This window comes from Ranitomeya variabilis, chromosome 6, assembly GCF_051348905.1.
Source record: "Ranitomeya variabilis isolate aRanVar5 chromosome 6, aRanVar5.hap1, whole genome shotgun sequence".
In the NCBI taxonomy this organism is placed as follows: domain Eukaryota; kingdom Metazoa; phylum Chordata; class Amphibia; order Anura; family Dendrobatidae; genus Ranitomeya; species Ranitomeya variabilis.
In genome coordinates this window covers 366,682,805-366,701,072 of record NC_135237.1, presented here as the reverse complement: position 1 = coordinate 366,701,072, position 18,268 = coordinate 366,682,805, and the positions used below count along the sequence as shown (strand labels likewise).

At 42.9% G+C, this 18,268-nt stretch overlaps 1 protein-coding gene across 1 annotated transcript in view; it reads left to right on the top strand.

The window, feature by feature from the left end:
* Positions 1-890: 890 nt before the first annotated feature.
* LOC143782504 (Y+L amino acid transporter 2-like) overlaps positions 891-18,268 on the top strand; it is a 117,789-nt gene continuing 100,411 nt past the window's right edge. The window contains exons 1-3 of the mRNA XM_077269999.1: positions 891-981; positions 1,099-1,627; positions 17,348-17,473. Of these exons, the coding sequence (XP_077126114.1) occupies positions 1,183-1,627; positions 17,348-17,473 (571 nt within the window). The 5' untranslated portion in view covers positions 891-981; positions 1,099-1,182. The remainder of the gene's footprint in view (positions 982-1,098; positions 1,628-17,347; positions 17,474-18,268) is intronic.

Here is an 18,268-nt window from a genome sequence, read left to right as displayed (position 1 = left end):
TAAGCCAATCCCACTTTTCTTATCTCTGTGCTTGTAATAAAAACTTGTGACTGGGCTTCTGAGACTGCACACAATGACTGTCCATGAAGAGACCCTGCTTGTGTGCCCTTGTCTCCGATCGATCGACTCCCTGATTTGATCAAAACCTGCAAACGTGTGAAACCTTTTGAGTTTCTCCTAAAACTTTCTATACAGGTTTCCACTACACCATCAAACCTGCAGTGCCATTACCAACTATTCAGTCTTACAAGTAATGCAGCATATCTTTGGTAGCAGTCATAATGGCCAACTAGCAGTTCTAGTTTCTGATAGTCGTTCATTTATAGAACCTGCAACCCACCTCTACTGGAAAGCCTTTGATGGGACACACCATGCGCCATGCTTCTAACAGAAATTTAAACTTGTATTATAATAAAAATATAACTAGTGGTATAGCCATGATATTCATACTTAGAAAAGTAAAAATGAGTCATGAGTATCTAAAAACAAGATTAATGACCTTTTGGATGGAGACGTGGACACAGAAATCATGATGGGTCAGATGGTGGTCAGGTAATAAAAGAAGACTTCAAGAAAGGATCTGGCAGTGAGGCAGTATTACCTTTGTCCTTGTTATGTAGGATTACTAAATAGATAATCAGGCCCCATGTGTACTGCAGCTCATATGGCTTCTACTTTAACTGATCAGATAAAGATATATTGTAAACTTTTTTACCTCTTCTATAACCCTGTACCTAAATTATGGAACATACATTGGGAGCATGTACTGGCATTACATTAGACCTGTAAATTGCAACATTTAGCACATGGACAGAACAAAGGTCCCCAATACAAGGTCAAGCTTGGTTGTGGACAGATCATTAACTTCCCACATATTGAGCTTTGGTACTACATTTCTGTAACTTTCTAAAATTGCTGTCAGCAGCAAGGACCAGCAGTGCTGCTATTTCTATCTGGATCTGTTTCAATTCTTCTGCTTCTGTAAGTTTAGAATTACAATTTTGTAACATATAAATGTTAGTAACATAGCAAAATAGCTGTTGAAATTATCTTATTCATACAACTAACAACAATTAATATTTATGCTATTAATTTTAGACCTATGTTTTACCTGAATAATATCCAATATAATCCTCCTGGCATCTGAAATCTTCAAGTTATTTGAAAAGTGACTGAACAAAAATGAAGGACAGTTCCCAAGACGTTTCCAAAAACTCCATAAAACTTAAGAAAGAAATTTCACTTCTACATGGAGTTAGTTTGGTCATTGGAAATACAATTGGTGCAGGAATATTTGTTTCACCAAAAGGAGTTCTAATGTACAGTGGCTCTTATGGTTTGTCCTTGATCATATGGGTTCTGGGAGGAATGTTTTCTGTGATTGGAGCTCTGTGCTATGCTGAATTGGGTACGACAATCACCAAATCAGGAGCAAGCTACATCTATATAAAAGAGTCATTTGGTGGGTTTTTGGCCTTCTTAAACCTTTGGACTAACATGTTAATAATCTATCCAGCCAGTCAAGCCATACTTGCAGTGACATGTGCCCAGTACATGCTCGAGCCATTTTTCCCTACCTGTTCTTTACCTCAGTCTGCAGTCTACCTACTCTCAGTAGTGTGTGTGGGTGAGTATACATGAAAAACTTCTCCATTTTTAATTCACATTAATAAATTAAGTACAATTTATATTGTCTTTGGGACCATAACATTAAAACAACCAACCTATGGGTAGGTTCACACTACTGATGTCTTCACATCCGAGAAAAACGGTACAATTATTCTGACCAGAGTTTGATCCGAGTGGCATCAGTTTTTCTCAGACGTGGTAAGGAAAAAAAAAATTCTACACACTCTCCATTCTGTCAATATGTGAAAATCGTCTCTCATCCAAGTGCAGTCCAATGTTTTTTTGGACCCATAGACCTGCATTGCCGATTTTGATCCGACATTGACATCACAACTGGACATGTCTTCAATTTTTTTTTGCCAACCACTGGGTCCGATGAAAAAGTCAGACATGTTCACAGCCCCATAGAATAGCACAGGTACGAGTGCTATCCATCAAAACCACGGATAGAGCACATACCAAAAAATTAGTTATGTGCATGGGTCTGAATAGCGAGCACATTAACCTGCTTCCAAAACCGTCACTTGCTGACTAATATGTCCCACCCCTTGACAGTTACCACTGTACTGAGATAATAATAAAAATTAATTGAAATCTGGGGTCTGGGGTGAGCTGGACCGCAGAATGAAGGTAAAAGGGCCAAGAAGTGCTAAGCATCTCTGGGAACTCCATCAAGATTGTTGGAAGACCAATCCCGGTGACTACCTCTTGAAGCTCATCAAGAGAATACCAAGAGTGTGCAAAGCAGTCATCAAAGCAAAAGGTGGCTACTTTGAATATAATACATATAAGGTATATAGAAGACATATTTTCAGTTGTTTCACACTTTTCTGTTAAGTATATAATTCCACATGTGTTAATTCATAGTTTTGATGCCTTCAGTGTGAATGTACAATTTTCATAGTCATGAAAATACAGAAAAATCTTTAAATGAGAAGGTGTGCCCAAACTTTTGGTCTGTACTGTATATATATATATATATATATATATACAGTGCCTACAAGTAGTATTCAACCCCCTGCAGATTTAGCAGGTTTAATAAGATGCAAATAAGTTAGAGCCTTCAAACTTCAATCAAGAGCAGGATTTATTAACAGATGCATAAATCTTACAAACCAAAAAGTTTTGTTGCTCAGTTACATTTTTATAAATTTTAAACATAAAAGTGTGGGTCAATTATTATTCAACCCCTAGCTTTAATATTTTGTGGAATAACCTTTGTTTGCAATTACAGCTAATAATCGTCTTTTATAAGACCTGATCAGGCCGGCACATGTCTCTGGAGTTATCTTGGCCCACTCCTCCATGCAGATCTTCTCCACGTTATCTAGGTTCTTTGGGTGTCTCATGTGGACTTTAATCTTGAGCTCCTTCCACAAGTTTTCAATTGGGTTAAGGTCAGGAGACTGACTAGGCCACTGCAACACCTTGATTTTTTGCCTCTTGAACCAGGCCTTGGTTTTCTTGGCTGTGTGCTTTGGGTCGTTGTCTTGTTGGAAGATGAAATGACGACCCATCTTAAGATCCTTGATGGAGGAGCGGAGGTTCTTGGCCAAAATCTCCAGGTAGGCCGTGCTATCCATCTTCCCATGGATGCGGACCAGATGGCCAGGCCCCTTGGCTGAGAAACAGCCCCACAGCATGATGCTGCCACCACCATGCTTGACTGTAGGGATGGTATTCTTGGGGTCGTATGCAGTGCCATCCAGTCTCCAAACGTCACGTGTGTGGTTGGCACCAAAGATCTCGATCTTGGTCTCATCAGACCAGAGAACCTTGAACCAGTCAGTCTCAGAGTCCTCCAAGTGATCATGAGCAAACTGTAGACGAGCCTTGACATGACGCTTTGAAAGTAAAGGTACCTTACGGGCTCGTCTGGAACGGAGACAATTGCGGTGGAGTACGTTACTTCTGGTATTGACTGAAACCAATGTCCCCACTGCCATGAGATCTTCCCGGAGCTCCTTCCTTGTTGTCCTTGGGTTAGCCTTGACTCTTCAGACAAGCCTGGCCTCGGCACGGGAGGAAACTTTCAAAGGCTGTCCAGGCCATGGAAGGCTAACAGTAGTTCCATAAGCCTTCCACTTCCGGATGATGCTCCCAACAGTGGAGACAGGTAGGCCCAACTCCTTGGAAAGGGTTTTGTACCCCTTGCCAGCCTTGTGACCCTCCACGATCTTGTCTCTGATGGCCTTGGAATGCTCCTTTGTCTTTCCCATGTTGACCATGTATGAGTGCTGTTCACAAGTTTGGGGAGGGTCTTAAATAGTCAGAAAAGGCTGGAAAAAGAGATAATTAATCCAAACATGTAAAGCTCATTGTTCTTTGTGCCTGAACTACTTCTTAATACTTTAGGGGAACCAAACAGAATTCTGGTGGGTTGAGGGGTTGAATACTAAATGACCCTCTGAAAAGACTTTTCACAATTTAAAAAAAAAATAAACAAAGAAATAACATTCTTTTTTGCTGCAGTGCATTTCACACTTCCAGGCTGATCTACAGTCCAAATATCACAATGCCAAGTTAATTCCAAATGTGTAAACCTGCTAAATCTGCAGGGGGTTGAATACTACTTGTAGGCACTGTATATATATATATATATATATACTAGCTGTACTACCCGGCTTCGCCCGGGTTAATGACTGCTGTTAGCAAAATAGAATGTGTTAACAAAAATTTATTCTGCACACAAAAACCACAAAACAAATAGATAGAAATGTAATTATTAAAAGGCAAAAACTAAGCAAATAGAAGCATTTCACAACATATATTAGCTTTGTTATACTGAGAATGTCTTTGTTGCCTATATTAACCAATCAGAGCTCAGGTTAATTAACTGTAGCAAAATAGAAGCTGAGCTGTGATTGGTTGCTATTGGCAGCCTGATAAATCCCCAGCCAACAGGAAGCCCTCCCCCCTGGCAGTATATATTAGCTCACACATACACATAATAGACAGGTCATGTGACTGACAGCTGCCGTATTTCCTATATGGTACATTTGTTGCTCTTGTAGTTTGCTTATTAATCAGATTTTTATTTTTGAAGGACAATACCAGACTTGTGTGTGTTTTAGGGCGAGTTTTATGTGTCAAGTTGTGTGTGTTGAGTTGCGTGTGGCGACATGCATGTAGCGACTTTTGTGAGATGAGTTTTGTGTGGCGACATGCGTGTAGCAACATTTTGTGTGTTGAGTTGCATGTGACAGGTTAGTGTAGCAAGTTGTGTGCAGCAAGATTTGTGCATGGCGAGTTTTGCGCGTGGCGAGTTTTATGTGTGGTGCATTTTGAGTATGTGCAAGTTTTGTGTGAGGCAACTTTTGCATGTGGTGCAACTTTTGTACATGTGGCAATTTTTCTGTGTGTGCAAGTTTTGCATGAGGTGAGTTTTCCATGAGGTGAGTTTTGCACGTGTGGCGAGTTTTGCGTGAGCCTAGTTTTGCATATGGCGAGTTTTGCATGTAGCGAGTTTTGAGTGGTGACTTTTGTGTTTCGACTTTTATGTGGCGAGGTTGGTGTGTGTGTGTGGTGAAATGTGTGCTGAGGGTGGTATATGTGTTCAAGCACGTGGTAGTGTGTGGCGCATTTTGTGTTTGTGTTCATATCCCCGTGTGTGGTGAGTATCCCATGTCGGGGCCCCACCTTAGCAACTGTACGGTATATACTCTTTGTCGCCATCGCTCTCATTCTTTAAGTCCTCATTGTTCACATCTGGCAGCTGTCAATTTTCCTCCAACACTTTTCCCTTCACTTTTTCCCCATTATGTAGATAGGAGCAAAATTGTTTGGTGAATTGGAACGCGCGGGGTTAAAATTTCACCTCACAACATAGCCTATGACGCTCTCGGGGTCCAGACGTGTGACTGTGCAAAATTTTGTGGCTGTAGCTGCGACGGTACAGATGCCAATCCCGGACATACACACATACATACATACACACATTCAGCTTTATATATTAGATATACCTGTATGTAATCTCCTGTATATAGTATATACCTGTGTGTCATCTCACCTATATATAGTATATATCTGTGTGTCATCTCCTGTATATAGTATATACCTGTATGTCATCTCCTCCTATACATAGCATATACCTGTGTCATCTCCTCCTGTATATACTATATACCTGTAGGTAATCTGCTCCTGTATATAGTATATACCTGTGTGTCATCTCCTCCTGTATATAGTATATACCTGTATGTCATCTCCTCCTGTATGTAGTATGTACCTGTATGTCATCTCCTCCTCTATATAGTATATACCTGTGTGTCATCTCTCCTGTATATAGTATATATCTGTGTGTCATCTCCTCCTGTATATAGTATATACCTGTGTGTCATCTCCCCTGTAAATAGTATATACCTGTGTGTCATCTCCTGTATATAGTATATAGCTGTATGCCATCTCCTCCTGTATTAGCCCTCGTTCACACGTTATTTGGTCAGTATTTTTACCTCAGTATTTGTAAGCTAAAATGGCAGCCTGATAAATCCCCAGCCAACAGTAAGCCCACCCCCTGGCAGTATATATTAGCTCACACATACACATAATAGACTGGTCATGTGACTGACAGCTGCCGGATTCCTATATGGTACATTTGTTGCTCTTGTAGTTTGTCTGCTTATTAATCAGATTTTTATTTTTGAAGGATACCAGACTTGTGTGTGTTTTAGGGCGAGTTTCGTGTGTCAAGTTGTGTGTGTTGAGTTGCGTGTGGCGACATGCATGTAGGGACTTTTGTGAGATGAGTTTTGTGTGGCGACATGCGTGTAGCAACTTTTTGTGTGTCGAGTTGCATGTGACAGGTTAGTGTAGCAAGTTGTGTGCAGCAAGTTTTGCGCATGGCGAGTTTTGCGCGTGGCGAGTTTTATGTGTGGTGCCTTTTGAGTATGTGCAAGTTTTGTGTGAGGCAACTTTTGCATGTGTTGCAACTTTTGTGCATGTGGCAATTTTTCTGCGTGTGGCAATTTTTCTGCGTGTGCAAGTTTTGCGTGTGGCGAGTTTTGCACGTGTGGCGAGTTTTGCATGTGGAGAGTTTTGCGCGTGGCGAGTTTTGAGCGGCGACTTTTGTGTTTCTACTTTTATGTGGCGAGGTTGGTGTATGTGTGGTGAAATGTGCACTGAGGGTGGTATATGTGTTCGAGCACGTGGTAGTGTGTGGCGCATTTTGTGTGTGTGTTCATATCCCCGTGGTGGTGTGATTATCCCATGTTGGGGCCCCACCTTAGCAACTGTACAGTATATACTCTTTGGTGCCATCGCTGTCATTCTTTAAGTCCCCCTTGTTCACATCTGGCAGCTGTTAATTTGCCTCCAACACTTTTCCTTTCATTTTTTCCCCATTATGTAGATAGGGGCAAAATTGTTTGGTGACTTGGAAAGCGCGGGGTTAAAATTTCACCTCACAATATAGCTTTGACGTTCTCAGGGTCCAGACGTGTGACTGTGCAAAATTTTGTGCCTGTAGCTGCGACGCCTCCAACACTTTTCCTTTCACTTTTTCCCCATTATGTAGATAGGGGCAAAATTGTTTGGTGAATTGGAAAGCGCGGGGTTAAAATTTCACCTCACAACATAGCCTATGACGCTCTCGGGGTCCAGACGTGTGACTGTGCAAAATTTTGTGGCTGTAGCTGCTACGGTTCAGATGCCAATCCCGGACATACATACATACATACATACACACACACACACATTCAGCTTTATATATTAGATATATATATATATACTTTATATGTGTTTTCACGTATATTTGAGCCCATGGATCCATTATATGTCCATTTTGCAAGCCGGCGACAAAATCTCGCCATACAGATGTCACACGGATGTCACACGGATGCTTATGTGCGAGAAAATCGCATCCTCGCACTGCACACAGATCACTGTTCAGGGAACATTTCTGCGATTGTTGTCCGTGTAAAAACTACCGATTTTTTAGACTTTGTGTGGGAAGGAGATCCCCCAACATTAACCCCTTCGTGACATGCGCCGTACTAGTACTGCGCTGCGGGCACTGCATTTGTGCCAGCCGCAGTACTAGTACGGCGCACCGGCCACCGCGGTCTCGCGCTGAGCGCCGCGGTGATCGGGTGCAGGTGTCAGCTGTATATGACAGCTGACACCCCGCAGCAATGCCCACGATTGGCTACCCCTCTGATGCCGCTGTCAGTAGTGAAGGAGTCCCCGGATCCAAGATGGCCGCGGGACTCCGTCATGAAGTGACATGGCTAGCCGGTGCCTGCTCAGAGCAGGCGCTGGAAAGTCTCCTGCACTGCGTGTCAGATCACTGATCTGACACAGTGCTATGCACAGTGTCAGATCAGCGATCTGATCTAATATAGTGATGTCCCACCCTGGGACAATGGTAGAAAGTAAAAAAAAAAAAAATAGAATGTATAAAAAAAAAAAATCCCAAATTAAAGGAAAAAATTTTTTCCAAAAAAATCCATTTATTTATGTAAATTTAAAAAAAACAATAAAAGTACACATATTTGGTATCTCCGCATCCGTAACGACCCGCTCTATGAAACTATCCCACTAGTTAACCCCTTCAGTGAACACCGCAAAAAAATAAATAAAAAACAAGGCAAAAACAACGCTTAATTATACAGGCGAACAAAAAGTGGAATAACACGCGATCAAAAAGACGGATATAAATAAACATGGTACCGCTGAAAACGTCATCTTGTCCCTCAAAAAAAAGCCGCCATACAGCATCATCAGCAGAAAAATAAAAAAGTTATAGCTCTCAGAATAAAGCGATGCAAAAACAATTATTTTTTAATATAAAATAGTTTTAAATTATTTTTTTGTAAAAGCGCCAAAACATAAAAAAATTATATAAATGAGGTATCGCTTTAATCATACTGACCTGAAGAATAAAGCTGCTTTATCAATTTTACCAAACGTGGAACGGCATAAACGCCCCCCTAAAAGAATTTCAGGAATTGCTGGTTTTTGTTCATTCTGCCTCCCAAAAATCGGAATAAAAAGCGATCAAAAAATGTCATGTGCCCGAAAATGGTACCAATAAAAACGTCTACTCGTCCCGCAAAAAACAAGATCTCATATGACTCTGTTGGCCAAAATATGGATAAATTATAGCTCTCAAAATGTTGTGATGCAAAAACTATTTTTTGCAATAAAAAGTGTCTTTTAGTGTGTGACGGCTGCCAATCATAAAAATCCACCAAAAAAACGCTATAAAAGTAAATCAAACCCCCCTTCATCACCCCCATAGTTAGGGAAAAATAATAAAATTTAAAAAAATGTATTTATTTCCATTTTCCCATTAGGACTAGGGTTAGGGCTAGGGTTAGGGTTAGGGTTAGGGCTAGGGTTAGGGTTGGGGTTAGGGTTTCAGTTAGAATTGGGGGGGTTTCCACTGTTTAGGCACATCAGGGGCTCTCCAAACGTGACATGGCGTCCGATCTCAATTCCAGCCAATTCTGCGCTGAAAGACTAAAACAGTGCTACTTCCCTCCCGAGTTCTCCCGTGCGCCCAAACAGTGGTCCCCCCCCCACATATGGGGTATCAGCTTTCTCAGGACAAATTGGACAACAACTTTTGGGGTCCAATTTGTCCTGTTCCCCTTGGGAAAATAAAAATTTGGGGGCTAAAATATCATTTTTGTGGAAAAATATATATTTTTTATTTTCACGGCTCTGCGTTATAAACTGTAGTGAAACACTTGTTGGTTCAAAGTTCTCACAACACATCTAGATAAGTTCCTTGGGGGGTCTAGTTTCCAATATGGGGTCACTTGTGGGGGGTTTCTACTGTTTAGGTACATCAGGGGCTCTGCAAATGCAACATGACGCCTGCAGACCAATCCATCTAAGTCTGCATTTCAAACGGCGCTCCTTCCCTTCCGAGCTCTGCCGTGCGCCCAAACAGTGGTTCCCCCCATATATAGGGTATCAGCATACTCAGGACAAATTGGACAACAACTTTTGTGGTCCAATTTCTCCTGTTACCCTTGGGGGAAAAAAAATTGCTAAAACATCATTTTGTGGAAAGAAAAAATGATTTTTTAATTTTCACGGCGCTACATTCTAAACTTTAGAGAAACAATTGGGGGTTAAACGTGCTCACCACACATCTAGATAAGTTCCTTAGGGGGTCTTCTTTCCAAAATGGGGTCACTTGTGGGGGGTTTCTACTGTTTAGGCATGTCAGGGGCTCTCCAAACGCGACATGGGTTCCGATCTCAATTCCAACCAATTTTGCATTGAAAAGTCAAACGGCGCTCCTTCCCTTCCGAGCTCTGCCATTCGCTCAAACAGTGGTTTATCCCCATATATGAAGTATCAGCATACTCAGGACAAATTGCACAACAACTTATGTGGTCCAATTTATCTTGTTACCCTTGGGAAAATAAAAAATTTGGGGCGAAAGATCATTTTTTGTGAAAAAAATGATTATTTTTACGGCTCTACATTATAAACTTCTGTGAAGCACTTGGAGGTTCAAAGTGCTCACCACACATCTAGATTAGTTCCTTCGAGGGTCTACTTTCCAAAATGTTGTCATTTGTGGAGGATTTCCACTGTTTAGGCACATCAGGGGCTCTCCAAATGCAACATGGTGTCCGATCTCAATTCCAGCAAATTTTGCATTGAAAAGTCAAATGGCGCTCCTTCCCTTCCGAGCTCTGCCATGTGCCCAAACAGTGGTTTAACCCAACATATGGGGTATCGGTGTACTCAGAACAAATTGTACAACAAATTTTGTGGTCCAATTTCTCCTGTTACCCTTGGTAAAATAAAAGAAATTGGATCTGAAGTAAAAATTTTGTGAAAAAAAAGTTAAATGTTCAATTATTTTTAAACATTCCAAAAATTCCTGTGAAGCACCTGAAGAGTTAATAAACTTTTTGAATGTGGTTTTGAGAACCTTGAGGGGTGCAGTTTTTAGAATGGTGTCACTTTTGGGCATTTTCTGTCATATAGACCCCTCAAAGTCACTTCAAGTGTGAGGTGGTCCCTAAAAAAAATGGTTTTGCAAATTTTGTTGCAAAAATGAGAAATCGCTGGTCAACTTTTAACCCGTATAACTCCCTAACAAAAAAAAATTATGTTTCCAAAATTGTGCTGATGTAAAGCAGACATGTGGGAAATTTTGTTTATTAACTATATTATGTGATATAACTCTCTAATTTAAGGGCATAAAAACTAAAAGTTTGAAAATTGCTAAATTTTCACAATTTTCGTCAAGTTTCCGTTTTCACAATAAATGCAAGTCATATCGAAGAAGTTTTACCACTATCATAAAGTACAATATGTCACGAGAAAACTGTCTCAGAATCATCAGGATCCGTTGAAGCGTTTCAGAGTTATGACCTTATAAAATGACAGTGGTCAGAATTTTAAAAATTGGCCCTGTCACTTAGGTGAAAACAGGCTTATTTACCAATCAGAAGGGGTCTGTTTGTTAGGACGTTGTAAAAGAACAGGGGCAGCAGCATGTTTTTCCCCTCCACAGCAGCACTGCCATCTATCTGTAGTGTAAGGAAGTGCAACACAACCCTATGTATGTGAACGGAGCAGCTCTCCATACAGCAGTGCCACTTTGACAGTGAGGCCGAAGTCAGACCTAGCGTAGGAAAATACGGTCCTGTTTTTACGGCCGAATTACGCAGAAAAGTTCCTGAACAGTGATCCGTATTCAATGCAAGGATGCGATTTTTTCTCCAAAAATTATCCGTGTGTCATCCGTATGGCATCCGTACGACGAGATTTTCTCGTCGGCTTGCAAAATGGACATAGAATGGATCCCTGGGCTCAAATATTCGTGAAAACATATATACAGTCTATATATAGGTATATATGTCAGTGAGACACATATATATATATATCTTTCATAAAGAGCTAGATAGCATAAAAGCCGGTAATTCAATTGCCGGCTTTTGCTATCTCCTTATCAAACCCGACAGGATATGAGACATGGTATACAGACAGTAAACCATTTCATATCCATTATATTTTTACATATTCCTCACTAATAATGTTAGTAGTGTGTGGGTGCAAAATTTTGGAGCTCTAGGTGTTAAAATAAAGGGTTAAATCACGGAAAAAACTGGCGTGGGCTCCCGCGCAATTTTCTCTGCCAGAGTGGGAAAGCCAGTGACTGAGGGCAGAGATTAATAGCCTAGAGAGGGACCATGGTTATTGCCCCCCTGGCTAAAACATCTGCCCCCAGCCACCCCAGAAAAGGTGCATCTGTAAGATGCGCCTATTCTGGCACTTAGCCAGTGTACTCCCGAGCACTCCCGAGTAGTGGTAGGATATGGTATAATAAGGGGTCAATGTCACCCCTTAATGTCAGCGGTAGGATATGGTATAATAAGGGGTTAATGTCATCTTGCTAATGTAAGGTGACATTAAGCCTGGTTAATAATGGAGAGATGTCAATAAGACACCTATCCATTATTAATCCAATAGTAATAAAGGGTTAAAAATACACACACACATTATGAATAAAGTATTTTAATGAAATAAACACATGGGTTTTAATATCTTTATTGTACGCTCAATCCAACTGATGACCCTCGTTCTTCTGAAAAAAAGGAAAATAAAAACACCTGTCCGCCTTAGTCATGTCCCATTATGTAAATCCATCTGAAGGGGTTAAATAAATTTACAACCAGGAGCCTGCTAATGCAGCCGCCCCTGGCTGTAAAAACTGGGGAATGAATGGAATGCAGCTTCTTTGACTTGCGGTGCTGCGCCCCCTGGCGGCATAAACTCAAATGAACTCTAGCGCGAGAAAATATTCAGAAAAATTCACATGCTACAGTTCATATGAGTTTATGTCACCAGGGGGTGCAGCACCGCAAGTCAACGAAGCTGCATTCCATTCATTCATTTCTTTCCATTATTAACCAGGCTTAATGTCACCTTACATTAGCAAGATGACATTAACCCTTTATTACCCCAACACCACTACAGGAGAGTGGGAAGAGAGAGGCTAAGTGCCGGAAAAGGTGCATCTTACAAATGCACCTTTTCTGGGGTGGCTGGGGGCAGATGTTTTAGCCGGGGGGCAATAACCATGGTCCCTCTCTAGGCTATTAATATCTGCCCTCAGTCACTGGCTTTCCCACTCTGGCGGAGAAAATTGCGCGGGAGCCCACGCCAGTTTTTTCTGTGATTTAATCCTTTATTTTAACACCTAGAGCTCCAACATTTTGCACACACACACTACTAACATTATTAGTGAGGAATATGTAAAAATATAACGGATATGAAATGGCTTACTGTATGTAAACCATGTCTCATATCCTGTCAGGTTTGATAAGGAGATAGCAAAAGCCGGCAATTGAATTGCCGGCTTTTTCGCTATCTAGCTCTGTATTAAATATAAATATATATTATTATACATTTTTATAGCGCCATTTATTCCACGGCGCTTTACATGTGAAATACGGGGCAAATATAGACAAATACATTAAACATGAGCAAAAAACAAGGCATACGGGTACATAAGGAGGGAGGACCCTGCCCGCGAGGGCTCACAGTCTGCAGGGCATGGGTGAGGATACACTAGGAGAGGGTAGAGCTGGTTGTGCGGCGGTTCAGTAGGTTCAGGATCACTGCAGGCTGTAGGGTTGTCGGAAGAGGTGAGTCTTCAGGTTCTTTTTGAAGGTTTCTATGGTAGGCGAGAGTCTGATGTGCTGGGGTAGAGAGTTCCAGAGTATGGGGGAAGCACGGGAAAAATCTTGGATGCGGTTGTGGGAAGAAGAGATGAGAGGGGAGTAGAGAAGGAGGTCTTGAGAGGATCGGCGGTTGCGTGTTGGTAGGTACCGGGAGATCATGTCACAGATGTATGGAGGAGATAGGTTGTGGATGGCTTTGTAGGTCATTGTGAGGGTTTTGAACTGGAGTCTCTGGACGATAGGAAGCCAGTGAAGGGCTTGGCATAGGGGAGAGGCTGGGGAATAGCGGGGAGACAGGTAGATTAGTCGGGCAGCAGAGTGTAGGATGGATTGGAGTGGTGCCAGAGTGCTACTGGGGAGTCCAGAGAGTAGGAGGTTGCAGTAGTCGAGGCGGGAGATGATGAGGGCATGCACTAGTGTTTTTGCGGTGTCGCGGTCAAGGAATGCGCGGATCCGGGAAATGTTTTTGAGTTTGAGGCGGCAGGATGAGGCAAGGGCTTGGATATGTGGCTTGAAAGAGAGGGCAGAGTCGAGGATCACCCCGAGGCACCGGGCGTGTGGGACTGGGGAAAGTGAGCAGCCATTGACATTGATGGATAGGTCTGGTGGAGGGGTAGAGTGAGATGGGGGAAAGATGATGAATTCTGTTTTGTCCATGTTCAGTTGTAGAAAGCGAGCAGAAAAGAAGGCTGAAATAGCAGACAGACAGTGTGGGATTTTGGTGAGTAAGGAGGTGAGGTCAGGTCTGGATAGGTAGATCTGCGTGTCGTCAGCATAGAGATGGTACTGCATACCGTGGGATTCTATGAGCTGTCCCAGACCAAAGGTGTAGATGGAGAAGAGTAGTGGTCCTAGAACAGAGCCTTGAGGAACACCGACTGACAAGGGGCGAGGTGAGGAGGTGGTGTGGGGGAGGGAGACACTGAATGCCCGGTCTGTCAGATATGACGAGATCCAGGAAAGGGCCAAGTCTGTGATGCCAAGAGATGAGAGGATTTGTAGCAGAAGGGAGTGGTCCACAGTGTCAAAGGCAGAAGACAGGTCCAGGAGAAGGAGGACAGAGTAGTGTCGCTTGCTCCTGGCAGTTAGTAGGTCATTGGTGACTTTAGTTAGGGCAGTTTCAGTTGAGTGATGGGAACGGAAGCCAGATTGTAACCGATCAAAGAGGGAGCAGGAGGAGAGGTGGGAGGACAGTTCAAGATGGACATGTTGCTCCAGCAATTTGCAGGCATAAGGGAGAAGAGATATCGGGCGATAGCTAGACACAGAGGATGGGTCGAGGGAGGGCTTTTTGAGGATGGGTGTGATCTTGGCATGTTTGAAGGATGAGGGGAAGACACCTGTTGTGAGTGAGAGGTTGAAGAGGTGTGTTAGGGTTGGGATGAAGACCGTGGAAAGGTTAGGGATGAGGTGGGACGGGAGCGGGTCGAGCGTGCAGGTGGTGAGGTGTGATCTTGACAGGAGGGTGGAGAGCTGATCTTCTGTCATGGTGGAGAAGTTGGTTTTGGAGGAGCAGGGGTGAGCAGCTAAGAGGGGCAGTGGGTGCTGTGGGCCAAAGCTTTCTCTGATCGTATCGATCTTCTGTTTAAAGAAAGAGGCGAAGTCTTCAGCAGAAATGAGAAGGGAGGGAGGGGGTGCAGGGGGACGGAGTAGAGAATTGAAAGTGTTGAAAAGCTGTTTAGGGTTGTGAGACATGGAGGATATGAGAGATGAGAAGTAAGTTTGTTTTGCGGCAGTGAGCGCAGACTTGAAGCTGGCGAGGAACTGCTTGTATGCGCTGAAGTGGTCAGCAGAGCAGGATTGCTTCCATCTCCGCTCAGCGATCCTAGAATCCCGTCTCAATTCTTTGGTCAGGCTGGTCATCCAAGGCTGCCTGTTGATTGTACGAGTTTTGCTATGCATGAGCGGGGCGGCCAAATTGAGTGTTGCTGTTATTGTGGTGTTATAAAAAGCAGCAGCAGCATCTGTGTCATGAAGGGAGGCTATGTCGGTAAGAGGGAGAAGGGACTCAGAGAGTGATTGTAAGTTGAGATGTTTGAGATTTCTGCGAGGGAGTTTGTGGAGTGGGGGTTGCACACTAGGAGAGGAGAGGGAAGAGAATGTCAGGAGGTTGTGGACAGGCAGGGGGAGGGGTGAGTTAGTGAGATTAGTAAGGGAGCTGAGGCGGGTGAAGATGAGGTCCAGCGTGTGGCCATCTTTGTGAGTGGCCTCAGAGGACCATTGAGTGAGGCCAAAGGAGGCAGTCAGTTATAAAAGTTTAGAGGCAGCTGAGGTGGAAGTGTCAATGGGGATGTTGAAATCACCCATGATGATAGTGGGGATGTCAACAGAGAGGAAATGAAGTAGCCATGTGGTGAGGTGGTCGAGAAAGGTGGAGATAGCTAGTTCTGGGGGGCGATAGATGACAGCCAGTTGGAGGTTGGAGGGGGAATAAATGCGGATGGAGTGCACCTCAAATGAGGGAAGAGTAGCGGAGGGTGGTAGCGGGATTGGAGTGAAGGAGCAGTTGTCGGACAGGAGCAAGCCAACCTCTCCACCACGTTCGTTGGTGGAGCGAGAGGTGTGAGAGAGGTGGAGACCACTGTAGGAAAGCGCAGCTGGAGAGGCTGAGTCAGAGGGGGTGAGCCAGGTTTCCGTGATGCCAAGGAAGGAGAGTTTGTTGGTGATGAAGAGGTCATGGATAAATGGCAGTTTGTTGCAGACGGAGCGTGCGTTCCATAGTGCTCCAGGTAAGGGGACCGGGAGAGTGGGGGCTGGATGAATGGGTATGAGGTTGTCATGGTTGGGAAAACGTGCGGAGGATCGAGGTAGGGGGTTAGAAATGAGTGTGGGGATGTGTTGAGGAGGGCCGGGATTTGGGGATCCAGCAATGAGGAGTAGCAGACAGAGCGTTAGAAGGTGGGTGCAGGATAGGACATGATGCGGCCGTGTGTGTCTGGAGAAAAAGGATTGTATGTGGAGGAACAGTTCTGAGGAGAAGGTGAGATGGCTGGGGAGGATGGAGGAAGAAATGACTAGTTCCTTACTAGGTGGAGAGATTGCATGAGATTGTAAGAAGGAAAGTAGTATGGGGGCGAAAGAGCAAAGAAACCGAAACATTGTAGTGGTTTGGTATTCTGTTACCTTCCAGTCAATTCCAGTCCAATTCAGTCTAATTCAAAGTCATAATTAAAAAGATGTAATTTAAAAGATGAAATGCAGCAGACTGCGTCTGTAGCAGACACCACCTGCATGTGAATATATCCCCAGTTAAGGGCAATCAGGTGTGAATGAGAAGGTGGCTGGGTATGGGAGACCAGATGCACAGAGTTAGGCAGAGGTCATAAAGAGAGGAAGGGGTTGGAGTGACCACTCAGAAAGATGCCATAAAAACACAATGAAGATACATGAAACAGGTCATGGAAACAGGCTGATAGGTAAGAAAGCATACTAAAAAGGATTATATGTATTATATGTGCTGCACCAAGACACTCAAATCCAGGGAAGGCATAGAAAAATCAATGCACTATACAGAGGCATTCAGGAGCCAGGGAGAGCTGGGGAAAGTCAATGCATACCATAGATATACATACTATATACTATATATACTATATATACTATATACATCTATATACTCAATTCTATGTGTAGACATTTATTCTATCTATTCTATTCTAACCCGTCAGTGTGATTTTACTGTACACCGCACTGAATTACCGGCTTTTCTATAGAACACCGGTGCATAATTCTCCTAAGTCACACGCATGGTCTATGTGTAATCCGTATTTTTCTCGCCCCTATAGACTTTCATTGGCAGATTTTTTGTGCAATACGCTGACAAACGCAGCATGCTGCGATTTTCTCAGCCCGTAAAATACGGCCGAGAAATATACAGCTTATGGAAGCTGCCCCATAGAGAAACATTGGTCCGTGTGCAATGCGTTGTTTTTGCGCCTCTCCCTTGTCCGTATTCCTCTCTAGTGCGACCCTGGCCTAATCGGAAGAAAGTGCCAGCTTAGTCATTGTCAGATTTCTTTTTTCTTGCTCAGAATGTTATCTGTAATCTAATTACTGTCTATTTGTAGCATTTCTATCAGTGGTGAATTGTGCAAAAGTCAAATGGGGAGCCATCCTTCAAGTGCTGGCAACATTTGCCAAAGTCTTCGCTCTGGTCATTATCATCATTGCAGGAACTGTCAGATTATGTCAGGGTAAGTAATCACATGCACATAAATAGCTAAATAGGAGCAATCTGAATTTATGGTTTTCTCTATAGCAGTATGGATGGTATGAAAATGAATTATAATTTTATTTTTGCTTTTATGATTAATATTCATGATGTGTTTTAAACACTATTTTAACAAGAGGTGAGACCTAGGTGAATGATCGTATGATGTAGCAGAAAGGTTTGTGGTTTAATATGCCCTTTTGTGCGGCAAAAAAAAATTGCCAAATTGTTGGCACACATTTCTGGCACAAACTAAGAGGAAAAGGAGGAGGAGGAGGGGGATGAGGAAATGCATGATTAGTTTGAAAAAAAAATGGAATCCGTTGGCAGATTCCATCATTTGACGGATCCGGCGCCATAGGCTTCCATTATAGCAAATGACGGATGGCGACGGATCCGTCGCTGTCCGTTTTTTTGGGCGGACAAAAAAAGCATTCCAATGTCCATTTTCTCTGACCACCGGAAAACTAATTTTCGGCGGATCTGGCGAAAAACGGATGAAACATGAGGCCATTTGTTGCAATCCGTCGCTAATACAAGTCTATGAGAAAAAAACGGATCCGGCGGCAACTTTTGTTGGATCTGTTTTTTTCAAAGTTCACCGGCAAAAAACTGATGTTTTAAAAATATTTAGAATTGAGAGTCCTCAGTGGTTGATACCTTTTAATGGCTAACTGAAAGGATGGTAACAAATTGCAAGCTTTCTAGACTACACAGGTCTCTTCATCAGGCATAGACTAATACAAATTCCGAAAAAACGCATTTATGCACAACATAG